The sequence below is a fragment of the Thunnus thynnus genome, chromosome 20, assembly GCF_963924715.1.
Source record: "Thunnus thynnus chromosome 20, fThuThy2.1, whole genome shotgun sequence".
Lineage (NCBI taxonomy): Eukaryota > Metazoa > Chordata > Actinopteri > Scombriformes > Scombridae > Thunnus > Thunnus thynnus.
Genome location: NC_089536.1, coordinates 4,033,966 through 4,054,789, shown reverse-complemented (window position 1 = coordinate 4,054,789; position 20,824 = coordinate 4,033,966). Strand labels below are relative to the sequence as shown.

Below are 20,824 nucleotides of genomic sequence, written 5' to 3'. Positions count from 1 at the left end.
TGAGAACCCTGAAATAAATATCTATTTCAAAGAAAGTCTGTGACATTGCACAACTTGGAAAGTAAAAGTCATAAAAGTAAAAATACTAACATGTTCAAAACTTTAGGATAAATAAAACATTTCAAATTTACAGCAAATGAGTTAAAAACAAGAGCAGATGGACGCGAAATAAGAAATTAAAAGTTAAGTTTCCCTCAGAATAAAAATAAGATGAGTGTTTTGAGCATTCTGCATGTAAAAAAAAACAAAACTAGACTTTTATTTACTTTTATTTTTTAAAAAAAAGCAATTTTATTAAGTCACCAACTTAAATCCAAAGCAGTAAAAGAAAAACAACTGAACTAAACTAACATGAATAAAAATAAGAAAACTAAAAGATGATGGTGCTAAACATGATCAAACAGGAAGTGACACGTTATCCGTTGAGCTTGTGTTTAGTATGTTAATGGCTCCGCATCCACTACTGTTAGCGAGCCTGTGCTTTCTAATGATGACAGGTGAGACGTGATGCATTAATGCAGCAGATGTTTCCCCTGGCTGCTGTCTGGACACACACACACACACACTAATAGGACATGTCAGACAGTCTGGTTCTGTCTTCGGGAGGTTCTGGTTCACTGAAGACTTCGACATGCAACTCAATCTGAGCAGTTTGTTTGTAGAGTTTTGTCACAACTGCTGCTGTGTTGTTTTTTTTTTTTTATTTCTTATGTTTTTTGCCGCAGCTGTGACTGAAGGTGTCATGATTCAGATCTGTAGCGGTGCTAGCTGTGTGCTCGACGGATGACGATCTGTCAAATATCTCAACAGCAGAACCACACGGAATCCCGCAGAATCCCCGACGACGCCTCCACAGATTTTCCGCAGATTTTCAACCAATAGAGATGCTGCTTTTAAGTTTTATGTTTGAGTGTCATGTTTTTAGAGGTTCTCAAAAGATATTTGGCGGGATATTTCAGATAGATATTTCAAGGGCCTTACTAGTTATTTATTCATATATTTGTTTGTTTATGTGTTGTAGCGTTAATTGTCGGGAGATGATTAATGTTTTCTCTGCTTCACATTGAACCTTGCATTTTAGTGGCCATGTGCAATTTATGCTGGTCGACTTTTCCAACAAACGTTTACATTTTGTTTTTGTGATGAAATAAAATCTCAAATTCAGTGGTTCTACTAAAATCTACTAAATATCTCTTTCAGCCTGCTTGAGGTAATTTTAGGTTGTTTTAATGTATTTTGTATGTGCTTATTTTTGCTCAAAACCAATCTTTGTTATCTTAAATGAATATTGTCTATCACATTACAAGCAAAAAAAACCATATTCCGCTGAGATTTTCATTCTGGATCAGCGCTGAAAACTGTAAAATAATCCGCAGATTCTGCGTGGACCTGCTCATCAGTTATCAGATAGACCGACGAGTCAGTCATCGTCTGATTTCTACTTTTCCAGCATTTCAGTTCATGACAGGATGTCCTTAAAACTAATTCCACTCAATGACGGCTCTATTTTTCTTTCTTTTTAGTTCAGTTTTTCTTTTTTGGAGCATGTTTTATGTCTTTACTAGATGACACTAAAAAGATGACAACAAACAACAAGAGACTTTTCCTTCCAAGTTGTTTCAGGAAGTGTCTCAAAACAGTGTAAAGTATGTTTATGTTCTAGCGACGGCGCCTTGTAGCCGCCATAGCGATTACGACGGGAGCAACAGAGGAAACCGGGTGATGTTATTGTATCCATGACAACCATGACAACTTTTAGGAAGTAGTTGCTTTAAAGCAAACCCCTCCACAATCCAAACCCTGATCTTTCCTCAGGTGGGTTTTGGTCGACAGGAATCTGCTCACAGTGAAACAGGCAGATCAATCAATACTGTATAAATACCAATAAAAAGTAAATTTATGGGATTTATACAGCTGTGTGGAGATTATGTTTCCCTAAATGCGGCAGAGGAGAAACAAATAGACTTTGTAAAACGGTAAAATGTCTACTTGGATCGGCTGGAAAGGTTTTTAGAAGTCGCAGACAGACGATGTGATTCTGCTGACGGAGGAGTTCATGGACCAGTGATTTATTTATTTATTTCAAAATTTAATTAGAGGATAAATCCCCCTTGAGACGCGCCGTCTTGTTTACGAACATAAAACTTACCACATTTAAACAAAACAAAATACACGAGTGATAATAAATTAAACAATATGACGCAAAACAATCGACATAATAACATCACCAGGGATCATCTGTTACACGTGTCGTCTGTACAAAGAATGAACAGGAAGTAAAATAAATGAATAGATTAAATAACATTACGTCAAAGTACTGAGTCTAAACTAAAATGAGAGTAAATATAATAAAAGAAAGAACAAGTAGATTAAACATAAGCATCAAACAAGATCAGAGAGAGTTAGACAGTTTCTTTTAAGATTCAAGGCTCAATAAAAAGGTTGTTGAGTGTTTCTGAGTGATAATGATGATCTGAATGGAAATATATAAAAGAGAGCAACCAGTGAAAATGTCTCCTAGAGCGAAACAACGATGTGACACCTCAGGACAAATCTACAAATATTATTATTATTATTATAAACTACATTTAAAGGCTGAAGACTTGTTTCAAAGTGTTCTGATATATGATGTGATCATCATCAATGATGGGAAATAAAAGCTGTTTGTTTTCTTACTTGAGAGTAAAACATTTAATTGACTGATACAGTATTCTGAGACTAGTAATGATGTAAAATGATCATTTAACTAAATACTAGAATATTGACACTTAAACAGCTGCTGAAAATTTTGTTTTTCTTGTGACCTCTAGAGGTTTAACTTCTCATCGTGCTGCAGTGATGTTCAGATTAGGGAAGTGCAGAGAGTCCAGTATTTGTATTTGTATCTGTATTTGTTGAGGCAGCAAAATTATTTGTATTTGTATTCGAATAAAAGAGGAAAGAGGCTTAAAAATCCTGTTTCTGCTTTTATTACGCTTTCAATTTTAGAAAATTTTACTCATCGCCTCATTGCAGACAGACCTCTAACTAACAAATATTTTTAAAAATATTTGTATGAAAGAAATATTTGTAAAAAAAAAAAAAATCCACTATTTGTACTTTGCCGAATAATGTATTTGTAGTTCAGATGCACCTTAAACCTTTGAGACCTTCTCAACGTTGAGCTTTTAAATCAAAGTGAATATTCAGTGTTGTAGAGAAATACTTACAATTTTGTACACTGTTTTGTTTCTTTCCTTTTTTTTTTTTAATGTAATGCTCATACTAAGGATGTGCCCGAATACAAATACGTTACTTGGCAAAGCACAAATAGTAGATAGAATTATTTGTTTTCGGGAAGAAAAAAAAAACAACATGTTTAATACCAGCGCACAGGTCGGTTACATCGCTATCTCAGTGTCTCTCCTCTGCTCCGCTGTGACGTCTATCAGCAGGTGTCAATGAGGGGAGTCACATCCACCTGCTACATGACGCACATTTCCTTATTTGGACATCACTCCTGCAGTTGGGGGTGTTCCCCAGAGATAAAGCTGAACTACTGACACAAATGAAGTGCTCCCAAGGGAACACTTCATGAACACTTACTGTTAAATTAATTAAAATTATTAAAAGCGTGATAAAAACAGGATTTTTAAACCTCTTTTCACTTTTATTCGAATACAAATACAAATATTTTTGCTGCCTCAACAAATACAGATACAAATACAAATACCTGACCCTCTGCGCATCCCTTGCTCATACATTTTTAAATTGAATCATTAAGGTTATACATGGTGGGATTTCCCTGATTACTGCAGTAATAGATGTTTCTGTGTTAAACATAAAGCACAGTTCTGTTCTGACAAGTGTTCTCTGCAGCTGTTTGGCTTGTTTAAAGCTCAGTGGCAGCCATGAGACGTGAATCAGTCCCATGATGACTTGTGTATTTATTGTGTTGGAATTGGATTTCCTCTTAATGGTCGTATTAATTCTTAACTTCTGTCTTGTCTCGCAGCGAGTACGAGCTGCGAGCTGAATGAACACAGACAGGCTGCTGTCAGGATGATGTTGACTGAAACCTCAATAACGCTCCAGTTTTAATTACATAATTAGAGTGCTGCTGGAGTTTAAAGATGAAGTCTAATTGGGTTTTTGGCTGTAAGTAGATGTATGGAAAATAAACCAGTCAGAGCTGCTCCGTGTCCCTCGAAGGCGGTTTTACAATTCAGCATCATTCAATTAACGTCATCGACAGACGAGCCTTTTGTTTCTCTGGAACATTGTTGTTGTTTTTTTACACTTTTTATATTATTGGTTTTATTCTGGAGTGTGTATTGTCTAGTTTTGATACTTTTCTTTTCTATTCAATCATGTAATGTTTCTTACAAATTGCATCTTACATTTTGTGAAGTGACTGAAAGAGAAAGAATGATTTTACTGTATTTCTTGTTTTTAGACACAAAGTTTTCAGTTGTTTTAAAGCTACTTTCTTTTTATTCATCTCTATTTTATTCCCCTCATGTGTCCGTCCTCCTGCCGGGTTTTCTATTTTTTCTTCTTTCTCTCCTCTCTGCGGACGCTTGCTGTCTTATTATATTATTTTCAGGTGTGCTGCTGTTATTTGGAACCACTTGAGATGAAATAAGATTGTTCCAAATGAAGTGAGGGGAAAAACAGGAAATACAAGAGACCGAAAACGGTTGAGTTAAGTGGCTGTTCTTCAAAAGTACAGTCCTTCAGCGAGGGGAATATTTTTTCCTACCTCTGGATGTCTCTGACACATACATACACACACACACACACACACACACAGCAGCATTTTACTGGGTTTGCTAAGAAGGCTCATCTATCTCATCCCAAACCTGAATGACAATGTACAAAAAAATGTCATTTAGGGTATTTTTTCGATTAATTGGGTCGCTGTTTGGTCCATGAAAAGTCTAAAAATGCCCATCAAAACTTCCCAAAACCCAAAACAATGTCTTCAAATGTCTCATTTTGACCAATAAACAGTTAAAAACCCAAAAATACTCGGATAACAATCATATAAGACAAAGTAAATCATGCTATTTGAGAAGCTGAAACTGGAGAACGATTGGTGTTATTTCACTATTTTTGCTTGAAAGACGACTATAACAAGTAACAAAACAGTAGATTATTACTTTACTGTCTGACTAATTGACTAATTGTCACCAACTCTCATACTGCTGGAAGTCACCGCTCTCAAATCGTCTGGATTAAACAAACCAGAAGAAGCTTTAGAGTTGCTGGTAGGTGGATTTTGTTACTTGTTTCCAGTCTTCATGCTAAGCTAAGCTAACCAGCTGCTGGCTTCATATTTACCGCTCACGACCGAACTTCCTGTCACCTGAGAGCCAGATTATTCAGGTAATTAAATCATGTGAAACGACAACTGTCGGCCTGATTCTTAAAACTGGGCTGAACTCGTACAGCGTCTGCCCGGCTAAAGACAGGTTGCTGCAATAGAAGAAAAACTAAACTAAATGATTTAGAAATGCAGGTTTGTTTTTTCCAAAGCAAATCATTGACACAGACAGAACACAGACGCTGCATTTCACATTTAAAGTTGTATTTTGATGAATCTGCAGCAGCTTAAACGCACAATATACAATTTCAGCCGCCATGGGTCTCTCAATCAATAACAAAAGACGGAGTGTGATGACGGTGTGAAGTAGCAAGGGATCATGGGAGTTGTTGTCTTTGTTGTTAAATAACCAGCTTCACCGGGATAGGATTACTCCAGTGTTCATCGTTCAGGATGTTTTTACCGGCAGAGGTCTCCTCCTCTCCAGAACAAACATACACGCAGATTAAAATTGTTAAAAATACTAATTAAAGCTGTTTCACCTAAAAAATCAATATTTCTCCGACGATGTTTGGTGACCACCGGACTTCATGGAGGGGCTGTTAGCCGAGCTGCTGCTAACGTTTGTCCAGTTTATTTCTCTGATAACTTAAGATCCAGACGTCCAATGAATAAAATCCTTCTTCCGGCTAAAAGATATAGTTAAAAACCACCTAAATTTATCATGAAAATGTGGCTTAAAACTGAATAAAAGTCAATTTATAACAATTTCTGTGGAACATCACAACGCTGATGTATTATCTTGTATGTGTGTAAGTTACTCTTTGGTAGACGCCATTGTAGCGGACAAACACAGCGCCGCCGTATGCATCTTGTGCGTGTTTACTCTTTGGTAGAGGAGGTATGACGCCATTGACAGGCGACCAAATGAAACTGTTACTTTGATTAAATTACAGATTTCTCTGGGTTTGAAAACTGTTGGAAACATTTGGGATAATGTAAATACACAACTCAACAACATATATAACATAGGTCTAGTTGTTTTTAGACATTTTAATGTGGAAAAATTACATATTATACCTTTAAGCTGTAGAGCAAAGTGGTAAAGGCTGAATTCAACATGAGTGAATCAGCTTTAGCTATTGACACACAGTCTAAATTTAATTGCACGGATTAAACGAACCAGGAGAAGAATCGGAGGTGCTGATTGGTGGATTCTGTTATGCCAAACTAAGAAAACCTTTTCTTCATATTTAACGTACAGACATGAAAGTCATATCAATCTTCTCATCTCACTCTCAGTAAGAAAGCGAATTTTGATATTTCCCAAAATGTTAAACTAGTTAGCAGCTAGTTTAGCAGCTACTTTTAGCTTTAGGATGCTTTGTTAATGTGTAACAGATCTTTATCTTTATCTTTGACCAGAGCTTTTCTCTCCTTCATCCGGTTGTTGGTGTGTTGTTTCGGAGCAACAGCAGCCAGTTTAGATGTTTGTGAGTCAAAAGGAAGATGATTCTCTGCCGTCTGAGGAGGCTTTAGAGAAGTCTACATCGTATGCAAATCTCCACTTCAGCATTCATCGAATGCCTAGAAAAGCAAAGACTTGTACTTAGCATTTACTCGCCGCGCTGTGCTCTCCAGTGAAATCGCCCTTCACACAGAGCGATGTGCCGGGGATTTGCTGATGAAAATGTCAACCTGGATTTGATTCTCAGAGGAGGAAAAAAAAAAAAAAAGACAGAAGAGGATGGAGTCGGTGTGTCAGCGCGCTGAGATGAAGTGGCTGTCGTGTATCTTCAGATGGGATATGAGAGATAACATTCTTTATTCATGCACAAGACAAATAGGCAAAAAACAAGATGATGCGCCTGAGCTGTGCGTTCGTGTCGAGTGTGTGTACTCGTGCGTTGGAGCCTGAGAGAAAAGCATTAATTTTTTCTACTCAGAGTACACATTTGAAGAGACGACTGTGGATTTAAAGTCAGGCAGCGTGTCTGTACATGAGGCGCGTTCTTGACTTTCAACAAGAGAGAGTGTCAAACGAGCCGCTGCAGCCGTGCTGGTTCAAATATACTGAACAACTGGGACGAAAGGACTAAACCAGTACTACCTGAGCTTGTAATAGTCCTGGACAGTCTGTTTAGACTAACATGTAGTTTCATAGATCCTCATCAAAATCTCTATTATTTTTTTTAAAAAAGCATCAAAAAGTAAAGAAACATGTTTATTTTAAAAAGCTGGGTTTGGGAACCAGAACATGCAGCAACTCCAGAAGTTGATCTAAGTTTTTATGTTGTGCGCTCAGGTCCTCATTAGGATTAAACTGCTCCGCTCACAGCTCTGTTTAATACAACATGTCTGATCAATATGTTGGACTCGTCGGCGACGTGCAGAGCTGCACTAACTGGATACACTTGTAATTTATAAATGACATCTCAAGTCGTTTGTTATTAATCTGGAAGAGCACCATCTAAAAGAAAACGAGCTGAGGATCAATCTGAGGAGGAACTGCGGTTTGAATCGGTTCATTAATTAAAGACAGGATGATCAACTGGGTAGCAGACAAATTATACATATTTTCAAAAGTTTTAGAGAAAAACTTTTCTTGTTTTGCAGGTAGTTAAGTTCATGAAATTCTGGCTTTTTACCCTCTGAAAGTGTGAGGAATGTTTTTTTTTGGCAGTAGGTGTATTAATGAATCATACCTGGAGGACTGTGTTTAAGACTCTCTGTGTCTGGAACATTAAATTATAGTTCATCTACAGTCTGAGACTTCACTGTGATGAAGCTTGTTGCTATAATTCATCTCCTCATCTGGAGTTTAAAAGCTGCTTGTTTTACTTGTTTACTTTTCTTCTGCAGAAGTCAAACTGAAGTTCAGGGATTATAAGAATCTGAACAACGAACGAAGGTAACTCTGACCGAGCAGCTTGTTTGTCAAGATGTTCAAAAAAACTTTTTGTTTGTGATGACGTCAATGATCTGAATTTTTTTAATCAAATTTAATGGAAAGAGGAGAGCTGCTGTAGTTTCTGCTAGTAGATATTGTGCTGCAAGATCAGACGTGAAGAAGAAGAAGAAGAAGAAGAAGAAGAAGAAGAAGAACTCCATTTCACTCAAATGTTTAGAATCAACATTTTTGCAACTTGCCAAATATGTTATATGAACATACTGTTCTCATTCTGTTGAGAGAAAGCAGCATTACATTTCTAGTGAAACTTATTTGCTGACACTATTTAGTCGTATATGAACATAATTTCCAGGAGACGGGGTTGTGGGTGAATGTGTTTAGTATTTGAGTTTCTACTGTAATTAAATCTGCATTCAGCAGAAGCACAGAAATCTTCTGTCAATGTCATAATTTGAGGACATTTCATAACAACTCTGCCTTTAATTTTTTCTGTTTTTGACAAGCAAATGACAACATTTTTCCAGTTGTATTCATGTTTTTTTAAACTTAATTTACTGCTAAAAAAAACACTTCGGAGCAATTTCATCCCTCTCTACTAACAACAGATAAGTTTACATTTATCCTATTCTTCTTTCCTTATGTTTAATGGATTGTTTTTTACTTCCACGTACCAAAAGCGAGGCAGGAAACCCCCCCCCCCCCCCAGTAGGACCCCCAAAGGCCCTAAATATGTCACAATTCCTGCCTCAGTCCTGTGGGTACATCTCAAGTCTCTTCATTTATGTCTCCTCGCTCCTCGCCTGAACCGGAAGTTGTTCCTGATGCGCCATTTTGACAGGCGTCCCAAGTCTCTTATTCTGCTCCGAGGAGCGAGGAGCGAGGAAACACGAGAGCAGCCAACACGCCCCCTTATTGGATATCAGTTATTGATTGGACGCTGCAGCTGATCAGACTGATCTGATACATCACTGCAGTTTCATACCGAAGTGGAGACAGATTATAGATTAAATTTAAGCGTATCACTCCAAGTTTTATGTTTGATTTGTTTTCTGATCCATCATATAGTTAAAAATCGACAAAAACACCATTAACAACTTTCTTAATTTATTAGAAAGATTTTTCTTTTCATGTTTTATTTCCTCCATTAAACTGTTTCTTGCTGACAGACAGACTCTTCCTGACTTTAATTTGATCCATAAAAACAGTTAAACACATTTATATTTTACATCATTTATCGTCATTTCCATTCAGTCACATGTGAGGCTGAATATCCTGAGCGTCGGGTTTGATATGAGTTTCATAATTTCCATTTTGCCCTGAAACATTTAGCCAAATACATATTTTCCAGTGTTCAGAGGAAATGATCATATTCTGGGTAATTGAATAATGAATTCACTATCAGGATTATCAAAAAATACAGATGCAAATAATCAATAAATAGTATAAACGCATTCTGCGAGTAGAAATGGTTCCTGTGCGTCTGAGCAGGACACAGTATAAATGCAGAATGCAGGTTGTTATTATTTCTACAGCTGTTAAAGCCGACTGACAGCTGATCCAGCTGTGATCAGCTGTCGACATCATCAGAAACGGATGTCGCTTCACGTGACGCTTCAGAGGAGAGGACGTCTCATGTCTCTTAAAAACACATTTCCTCGTTTCCTCTCTCCTCGCTTGGTTTCCTTGCGTCTCTCCTTGCATCCAAGGTGGGAGGGACTAAGACGCAAGTGAGGGAAACATGGATGCAATTTAAGAGACTCGGGATGCATCCACTGCGTCTTCCTACCTGTTGCTGCTTCCCCGGTGACGCCTCTCCCTCTCTCTCTCCCTGTGTGTGTGATCGATCGAGTGAAGACAGGTGTGCCGGAGTCAGAGCAGAGCCCCACCAGCCGCATCCTGTTCCATAATCAACACCTCTGCTTATACTCAGCCCTGCCAGATCCACACCGCTCTGGTTCCCGTCCCTGGACCTCTGCTCTACAGCAGCTTCCTGTCTCAGCTCCTGGTTCTCCCTCGGCCTGCTTTAATAAAGACCTCGTCCTACCTTATCTCTGTTTTGCACTTGAGTTCACCTGCTCTGCCCCACAAAACACAAAAGTTCACAGCATGTCATCTAGTTGGTAATTAGATCGTTTAAGAGTTTGTTGGGGAATTTGCACCGATAAAATGAATTTTTAGATCTTTTTGTTGCAGTGTATTGGTTGTCAAAATCTAATTTAAAAAGCTTTATGTACAGACAAATGCACTGTTTTTTTTGTTGACAATAAGAAAGAGACTTATCTTGATATTCTATTTGATCTATTTAATCTTTTATTTACAGGTAGTCTCACTGAGATTATGATTTCTTTTTCAAGAGAATCATTTTAAACATGAACAAACACAGAAAATCCAAATTCAAGCACACAAATTAGACATTATGTTCAAATTAAAGGTAAACTATGCAGGATTTGCCTGTTGCTGTAAACACAACATTCAACATTGGCCCATCTGAGCGAAAGATAGAGAGAGAGAGAGAGAGAGAGAGAGAGAGAGAGAGAGCAAAAGGATGAATGAAGAGAGGGAGCTGTGGTAGCGAAAACAAATCGCAGTATTACAGATCAATAAAAAGTTATTTTCTGATAGTTTCTGATATGGTTTCTGCAGATAAATACATCACCACACACGTCTATAAGTGATGACTGAGAGGGATTACTTTAGTGTGAGTCTATACATTGTTTTTTTTAGGATAAATCCTGCATAAGAAAAGTGACTACAAGTGGATCTGCGAATACTTGAGAAGGCTGTAGGCTTTTTTTTTGAATCTTCAAGTGAAATGAAAGGTTTTTTTTAGCTTTAGTTCATATTTTTTTCTGGAGGAAGGACTAAACCCCTACTGTTCAAGGCAGAGTTTTTTTTATTTTGGCTATATATGTTTATTTCATCACTTTGTGGGGATTTAAAAATACCCTGGAAGAAAAACCACTGAGTGAGTTAGTGTGGATGGATGCTCCTGAAAAGACTTGTGTGTGTTTTTTAAATAAATACCCCGCTGAGTGCAGCCTGACAGGCCAGATGTTAAGAGAAAAAGCTTCACACAGACAAACAGCGGCTCATATAAACAGATCTGAACCCGGTATCAACAGAACGAGAGCGTGTGTGTGAATGTGTATGAATATATTTCGAGCTTGTGTCTGCTCGTTTCGAACCGGAGAAGCTTTACTCTTGACAGCTATTAGCGGCGGCCCCAGATGCGACTGTTATGGTTTAAGTCAAACACGTTAGCGCGACGTCTTTTTGCACCTGAGGCCACGAAGCTGTGAAACTGTCACACTTCACAGTAAATAACGGCAACACATTACTGCGTTTATTTAAGACAAAGAGAAATATGATTTTTTTTTTCAGGTTTGCTCTGAATTTCTGTTTCATCTACAAAACACAGCAGGTTCAATTAGAGAAGCAAAACACTTTAAGAGCCTCATGGAGTTACCAAACGAGTCTGTCAGCGCCTGAGCTTCTGATTAAAGTCAACAACAAGTTTGAATTTTATTAATGAGGAATCCAGAATTTATGAAGCTGTACATGATGATCTCTATCTATATATAGATATATATATATATATATATAGACCATATTTAAACTTTTCAACACTTTTCAACACAAGAGTTTAGGTCAACGTGATCCCGACTAACAACCGGAGGGTCAAATGTTAGAGAGACTGTGAGAGGAGAGTCAGCGGAGCGTTAACAGAAGACACTTTCTGCTTTTTCACATGCATTAAACACTTGAACTCAGAGGCTGAGGAGAAATATTCATTTATTTTTAGCTTAACAGTAAAACCTCTACATTTATCATAAGATCAGCTCTACTTCTGCATCTCCAACTTCCAGCGGTGGAAGAAGTACTCAGAAAGTAAAAGTATCAATACAGCAATCTAAAAATACTCCATTACAAGTCCTGCATGAAAAATCCTCCTACAGTAAAAGTACATAGGTATTATGAGCTTGATGTAGTTAAAGTATTGCAGTAAAAGTACATAAGTATTATGAGCTTGATGTAGTTAAAGTATTGCAGTAAAAGTAGTGGTTTGGTCCCTCTGACTGATATATTATTATATATGACATCATTAGATTATTAATAGTGAAGCATCAGTGTTAGAGCAGCATGTTACTGTTGTAGCTGCTGGAGGTGGAGCTAGTTTACACTACTTTATATACAGTTAGTTAGTTTAGTCCAGTGGTTCCCAACCTAGGGGTCGGGGCCCCTCCAAAGGGTCAGCAGATAAATCTGAGGGGTCGTGAGATGATTAATGGGAGAGGAAAGAAGAAGAAACAAAGTTCTGATACACAAATCTGTTTTCAGTTTTTGGACTTTTTCTCTAATCTTTGATTTTTGCTGAAATATTGGATCATTTGAACATTTATTGAAATGAAAGCATGTGAGAAGTTTAGAGGGAAAAATCACTATTTGGTGGAGCTGTTAACAACTCATAGACATGTGAAATGTGACCCCGACTACACACTGCTTTTTGTAAGATGTCAAAAGACAAAAAGGTTGGAAACCACTGGTTTCATCTTTAACAATGTGTTGTATTTTAAAAGCTTGTTATATTATCCATTGTGTCAAATCTTCATCTGAAAAGTAACTAAAGCTGTCAAATAAATGTAGTGGAGTAGAAAGTACAATATTTCCCTCTGACATGTAGAAAGTAGCATCACATGGAAATAAATACCAAAATATTGCACTTGAGTAAATGTACCATCCACTCTTGAATTTACTAAATTAGAGACGCTCTGCAGCTCCTCTACTGCAGCTGATTTGACATGATCAGTCTTCTTGGGAGCTTCTTTTAAAAGATTAATAATCAGCCAAATGAGTCAGAAACCCCTGTGGTTGAATGAGTAATTAACACCATACTGCTGTGGAGTGGCGGCCATGTTGAAACGAGTCACTCATCTCACTGGGAGGGAGTTTACGAGACGAGTCTCATTACTCAGAGCTGCTTCTGTGCTTTTCTGCGGACGGCATTAAGAGCAACATGTTCTCTACGCTAATTAACGAGCCACAGAGCATGATGAGGTTATTCAGTTAACGCAGGGAGGAGACAGATGTCCTAAAAGTGTTTGCTTAGTCTCCTAGAAATTATGTTTATTTGTTATATATGATGCTAATTTGCAACAACAAATGCTTTTTTAAAGACACGTCAAGCCAACAACATGAGTCGCAAACTGTTCCAACTGAACAGAGCATATGTGAAGAAATTTTCACTGATTACTACATTTATTATGTTTTTTCACACAATATCTGTTCATAGCAACTAAAGCATGATTAGTTTTTATGGTTTTCTTCACATGACAAGTGCACAAACCCACAAACGTTTTTACGAGATGCATCATCCCTGCAAAAAAAAAGGTATTTGGCAAAAACCATTTACATTAGTTCTTCATGTTTATGGTAAGTATACATAACTTATCATGAATTCATTCATCAGGAATGTACAAGAATCAACAGTATCTCATTCAAAACGTTAATTAATGCAACAACTGAGGTGTTTCAACCGTCCTGAACTCTGAGTTATTAATGATGCAGTTAAAGGGACTTCTTAAATATTAACATAACGGTGGCATGAAATTAAATGTGTGAAGCATTAATGAAGCGGGTCTCTGGTGCCAAAGTCGTGCACTTTGTATTCGCACAACTTCTCTTCCTTAACAAAAAAATAATTGATGCCAGAGAACATAATCCATAGTGTTTCCTTTATAATTATATGAGCCTGGCGACCTGCTATTCTCGTTCTAGTGTCAATCTCAGCTCCCGAGTTTTGTTCAGCCGTATTAAACACAATATAAACATTTTTCATGGTATATAAGAGTTGAATTGAGGTAGAACTGGGCAGTCAGAGGCTCGTTTCACCAAATTTCCAAACATGCGAGCTGCAATTTGCAACATGAGTTTGTTTCCTCTGGAATTCATTTTTTAATCAAAAGAAAAAAAAAAAACATATTTATTAACCTGTGCATGAGGATGTGAGAGGAGCGAAGCCAAACACACCCACCAGCTCTCTGTGAGTGACAGACGTTTATGAAACGGAGCGCCGGCACTGAAGAAACATCTCCCAGAATCTATGACAAGATTGTGATAACGCAGGATGAATCTATTGGCGCTGCTACAGCTGTGACCTCATGCATCACATCACATTTCGTCCAAAGCAACTTGCAATAAGTGCATTAAAAGTGCAACTGAGAGGTCCAAACAATACAATCATAACAAATATTTAAACTAATAGATCAAATCAACAGGAATTACATGACGACAGTAATGCGACAGTTTGACATTTTGGGAAACTTTCTCTCTTTCTTGCTAGATGTGATGTTCATTTCCTGTTCAGAAACAAACATCTGGACAAATACAGAGTGACAGAGTGATCATGTGACGCGTCGAAGTGTGAAGATGTTGAATATCTGCATCAGAATATTTACATTTTTGCATGTATTTGAAGTTTCTACAGTTTAATTAGAATCAGTTTGTGTGTTTTATTGTAACTGCGACCTGATTTCTCCTCCAGATCAATTAAAAAAATATCACCTCATTTTTTGGTGGCACAAGGTCACAGCTGTGAAGTCTTTAAAAAGCTGAACCCCATAAACGTTAATCCCCGCTGGACTCGTCTCAGCTGCCTTTAAGTGCTCGGACCGACTCCGACCTCACGGATCATAAAGACTGAATGAACTTCGAGTCCGGCTGACGAAGACCAAGCTGATCGCTGATTATTTACAGTCTGATCATCACCGACGAGCTGCAGCTCTACAGCCAGAACAGACTCAGCTGTGTGTGTGTGTGTGTGTGTGTGTGTGTGTGTGTGTGATTCATCATGCCTCCTGTAGGACGGTTTGTCTCTGTGTTTGTGTATTTTAGAAATTGTAATTTCCTCAACAGATGTCAATCAAGCTGCTAGTTCAGATTCAGACAGTCCTGTTGTTTATTTATTTATTTATTTATTTATTTTGTTGTTTTCTTAAATGCACAGATGTCTGGGGAACAAAATTCATAATAATGATTTTTTTTTGTGAAAATGCCAAACGTAATAATGTTTCCTCTCTTCATCTTGTATTAACAGTAAATTGAGTAGATTTGAGGTTTTGGTCAGTTTATCAGACAAAACAAGACATTTGATGTTTTTAATGTTTTATAAAAGTATAAAACTAGTTGATTCATTTATAATAAACTGATATTGATTGAAAATACTCCTGTAGTTGCAGCTTTAAATCAGTTCCCGTTGGCACGGAAACCCTCCTGAAGCTGAAAAAACTTGAGAATGTGTCGACAGAGCCGAGATGGAGCCTCGTTATTGATCGATACGACCGGAGGGAGACGTGATTTCAGTGAGTTATGACTCACTGACAGGAAGTGAAGTTTGTGTACTGCAGCGATTCAGATGCTGTTTGTATCTGTTCGTGTTTGTTTACATCTCTGGTAGCTGTGAACATCAGGGTCAGCTGACTCATACAAGTATATTAAGGGTGGGTGACAAAATCGATTCACATAAGAGCTGCAATTCTTATCTTCTATGACTCTGAATCACGTCACAAATGCCAAAAATCTTTTTTTTTTTTTTTTTTAAAGAAACGTTAATAATGTGATGTTGACGTAATGAAAAAGGCAGTTCAGCACCTGGACAGAGTTATCTTGTAGTTCATCTTCAAAAAAAGGCAGCGTTTGGACACGTTTTTTAATTTAATAACTAAATTACCTTTGTGAGATGAAGGTGAAGTATATCGTTGAACTTTCTACGCCATCGCGACTAAATCCAGCAGTAACAAACGAGACCTTCTGACCAACAAACATTAAACAACTTAAACCAACTCTGGTGAGAAGAAAAGAACTCGTTGCTCTTTCTGTTTTCACCTCAGAAACCCTCCGACTGCTCAGCGTGTTGGACAGAGATGTCTTTTACCGGAGCTGCTCTTCACTGCTGGAGACGTGACGTTAATAACAACACAGCAGAGCAAACCTCCTCCTCCTCCTCCTCCTCCTCCTCCTCTTTAATGCAGAGTGAACACACCAACTTCTGTTTTTACAAAAGACATTTAAACCAGTGATGTTGGTCAATAAATTACACTTTCATGTTGTTCTTCTCATTCAGGCAGAAGACCGTAAGATGCGTACTCTCACACACTTTCCTCTGCTGACGGTGACCTTCATCAAAATCGTTTATCTTAACCGCCAGTTATGTTTCATGTTGTACTTCAGTGGACTAACGACACCGGTTCAGACGAGAATCATGAGTTTCCCAAAAGATTCGCACCCCTAAAATACATGTGTGTGTGTGTGTGTGTGTGTGTGTGTGTGTGTGTGTGTGTGTGTGTGTGTGTGTGTGTGTGTGTGTGTGTGTGTATGTGTGTGTGTGTGTGAGAGCCTTACCGTATGGCGTGGTCCATGCGTGACACGGTGAGGTACGCAGCCAGGTTGGCGGTGTACGACGAACACACGATGAGCGTGAAGAGCCACCAGCTGCCCATGACGATCCTGAGAGCCACCGAACCGACCACACCGTCCCCGCCTATGCACACACACACACACACACACACACACACACACACACACACACACACACACATATATATATATAACAGAGTGTTTTTCGAAGCATTCCGGTGTCGGATCACACAAGTGCTAATGGACACATGTTGAGGGGATCAGACCTGTGACATCTCAGTTACAGGTTGCTCTCGGCAACCGGGAAGGCCACCTGCCGTCTGATTCAAACGGCAGATGAGAGCGGTGCTTCATCACAGCGAGGCTGCGTCTAATCACAACCTGTTAGAACTAAAAGGTTTCCCAGGCAACCTGCCAGACCATAATAGGTGCAGCTGGGTGCCGCTCCTGTGTGTGTGTGTGTGTGTGGATCTCCTTGTGCATATGTATGAAGGTTAGTGGATGTGAACACGCGTGTTTGCAGGTGTCACAGTGTGTGTGTGTGTGTGTGTGTGTGTGTGTGTGTGTGTTCTTGTACTTCTGACTTTATGAGGACAGATTAGAGTTTTAGACCTTTTTTGTGAGGATGTTTGTTAAAAAGGAAGACATCTGTGACAAAAGAAGACATTTTTGCAAAGTGAGGATGACATTTTTGAAAAGCCGTGTTACATTTGAAAAGTGATGTTTTTTTTTATAAGGAAGGACATTTCTGGAAAGTGACATTTTAGAAAATACAGTGTGTTAAAAAGTGAGGACATTTTTGAAAAAGTTTTGTTAAGTTAGAATAAGTGACTTTTTTTTTTTTTTTTTTTTTGGTAAATATTATTGGAAAATTTCCACAGCTAGAGTCAAGTTACTTTTGTGAACCTTTTATGATCTGTTTTAGAGTTGTTTCCAGCGAATTGTTGATGACATTGAGGATATTTTGGAGGATTTTGTGAAAGAGAGAGAGAGAGAGAGAGTCTGGTCATCACAAACAGCTGATTGGTTTTGGTTCAGGATAAGTTCAGGGTTAAACAAACAGACACACATAATGCCTCACATTCACACACACACACACACACACAGTCATTGTCTCACAGTGACATTTCCTGGAGCTCTGTACTCTGTAATCTGCCTCCCACTAACGCAGTTAAGCACTTTAAAGTTTGATGGCCTTGTTTCTGCTTCTCTGTTAAACATTTCAGATGCTACAAAATCCTCCAGGGATTATATTTTTTCCCTCCATGTTTTTTTTTTTTGCTGTGTAATCCGTGTAACCGCTCTAAATTAAAACTCTCCGCCCCAAAAAAATCAAACTGAAATCCATCTTTACAAGGAAGATAATCTTCCTCTCGCTGTGATCAGACGTGTTTTGTTGTTTTTTTTTTTTTTAGCCAAACAGCTGAGCGGCTGAACTGTGAGACGATGTGAAAGAGAGTCACGCTTTCATGATGTTTGTGTTGAGAGTGACTCCTCAGCGGGGGCGGGGGGGGGGCAGGAAACAAGCAGTGTCAACATGACACAAGTTTAAATTGAACGCCGTCAGATGAACGTAAAGGTTGCAGCAGCACGAGGTCAAACGTGCACAAACACGGTCTTCTTCCATGTTCTGAGATCACTAATAAACGTATCATCTCTGTCTTCATCGCTGAGGCTCAAAGAAAGTAAAATCAGTTTAATAAACTACTGTATGAAACAGTTGTTGAGATTCTCAGATCTATAAAAACAATTATCCTTCTTGTGGGGCAAAAGAAAGAGGTTAAAACCCCTCAAACAACCAGAATAATAATCCCTCTCTGCTTATATTTTGGTTCACTCTCTCATAATGTTAAATGATGTGAGTGGATTCACGGCGAGGAGCGCCGGAGAGCGATGCTCATTCATTAAAGCTTCAACAGCAAAATAAGTTTTGAAATCCATCAGTCACGCAGCCTGAGAGAGAACGAGAAACCGTCTCCTTCCTCCTGAGAACATTTTGAACTCACAGGTACAAGCAGCTCTCTCTGTAAATGTCCTATTATGCCTGAATGAAGTCAACATTAACATAAAAGTCTCCTCTGTCTGATGACAACAAGCCATCGCTTTAACATAGATAGACGAAGTCAGCAATGTTACATATTCTAGTCTGTCTGTGTGTCTGTGTGTTTGCCGCGGGGCAGGTAGAGTTCAGCGAGTTTATTAGAGCTCGTTAGATGAAAACAGCTGCTGCTGGAAACGAGACTGATGAGAGAGCAAACAGTTAATGTGGCACAAAAACCAAAACTAGAAGCTAAAAAAACTCTGAACAAGCGCTTTCACATGACACGCTGTTTAATATTTATATACTGTATATAAGCGATGGCGCCTAAAGGCTACTGAGTCCTACAAAAGACGTCTTCAGACTGTGCGACGACAGCGACTGTGTAGGTTTATTGCATGTGACACTGTGCGAGAGACGCCTGTAATGAAGTGTTAGATATCAGTTTGAGGCTGTCAGGTTGTGAGATCGATGCATGTTGAAATGTGGCGTTATGATATTAATATAAAAATGTGGTAAATAAATGGTCTTAAATTTCTGACTCTGTCTTTAGTCTTCTTCTCTCACCTTGCTGTACGAACGCTCCGTAAACGATCCAGATGGCGCTGTGCAGACTGCCTGATCCCACGCCGTTGGTGGGCTGGCCCGGCGGTGCATTCTGGGTAGAGGAGGAGCGCAACGCCTGCAGCCTGTTGAGCAGGAAGATGAGCACGCCTACGACGGGGATGGCCGCGGCGATGCAGGCCCAGACGGCGAGGTCGAAGGGCGCGAAGAGAGAGAAGATGTTGATCTTTTCTTCGGGTTTTCTCAGCAGGATGCCGACGCTGTAGTCGAGGTAACGCTTGCTGAAGTCCACCACGTTCTCGCGCTCCGGCGTGATGGTGATGGCCGACACCGCCAGGTCAGCTCTCTGGAGGACGACGAGGAGGAGGAGGTGAGGAAACAAGAGGCAGACAGTCAATAATAAGTATTTATGTTCTGATTTATGAGAGTCTACGGTGGCCAGCAGGGACAAAATTTGACCAGAGTGAATATATCTGAGCCAGTCGGGTGTTTCTGGCTCAGATGTTGAGTATCTGCGGGAAGTTTATGTGAACTAACAGTAAATTCTAGTATTACCTTGTTGATGAGATCACCAATCATGCCGTTCCAGGAGCCGTTGGGAAGCTGAGATCCATATTTACTGTCGGCCACCTGAAGGGAAACAGAGGAGTTCAGTGAGTTTGTGCAGTTTGGCCAAAAAACAGCCAAAAAGTCCAGATTTCAGAGGCTCAACTTCAACACGAAGTAGATCTAAATGAATGCAGGTTTCGTTTTAATGTCATTATTCAGTGTGACATCGTATTTGTTGTTTCTAACCGATCAGTAGCGACTGCTAGGAGCGCTTAACTTCTCGCGTTTCTCATGTTAATTGAAAAAACATGCAGATTTAAGAGTTGTTATTCATACAAGTTGACTTACGACAACCTCTACAGCTAACATTCTTACATTTCTGACATTATTTTTCTGGCTCTGGCACAGGAAGATGACATATTCATTCTTAATCCCACCCACGAGGCTCTGATTGGCTCAGTTGTTTCTCCAAACGGGAAAACAGCCATCGACACCAAACCTGCTTCAATAATCCACAGAAGTCTCCTGCAGTCAATAAAGTGCTACTGTACAGCTCAGTGTGACTCCTCTCACTCTCTCATCTTAAAGTTTTGACCTCATCACTTTTTCTTCTTCTTCTTCTTTTTATTTTTTTTGGAGAGGGCATTGATCCAGCACCTCAGCTAAAGCAGCGCCTCCGCTCAGTGTGATTAGTTTAAGCGATATAAACAGCCGAGCGTCTTTCCGCCTCTGATCCCACAACAACGGCGTGCTCTGCCAGAGTTTCCTCCCGTGCCGGGCGCGGCACAGCGAAGATGCCGATCTAACCAAGCGAGACTAATACTTCCACCCTGCGGTTCATCCCCCGCAGCTGCAGCACCTCCAGATACCGACACTGACACAACAGGTATTAGTACAGCAGCTACACACCGCCGTACCTGTGCAGGTTCCTTTTATCACTAACCAACTGCAGCTAAACAGGAAAAATATGTCCGTCATGACACAAAAATTGGATTTTATGCTAAAAAGACCGTAACTGTGGAAGATATCCACTTTATTTGACTAA

The 20,824-nt window shown here is 39.1% G+C and overlaps 1 protein-coding gene across 2 annotated transcripts in view; it reads right to left on the bottom strand.

Moving 5' to 3' along the window:
* The window catches only part of LOC137172343 (glutamate receptor ionotropic, delta-1-like), a 288,473-nt gene that overhangs the window by 30,331 nt on the left and 237,318 nt on the right, over window positions 1–20,824 (bottom strand). For both annotated transcript variants that reach the window (XM_067576727.1, XM_067576726.1), the window contains exons 9-11: window positions 19,786–19,860; window positions 19,234–19,576; window positions 16,614–16,752 (exon numbers count right to left, since the gene is read on the bottom strand). In XM_067576727.1, coding sequence (XP_067432828.1) covers window positions 16,614–16,752; window positions 19,234–19,576; window positions 19,786–19,860 — 557 coding nt within the window. The remainder of the gene's footprint in view (window positions 1–16,613; window positions 16,753–19,233; window positions 19,577–19,785; window positions 19,861–20,824) is intronic.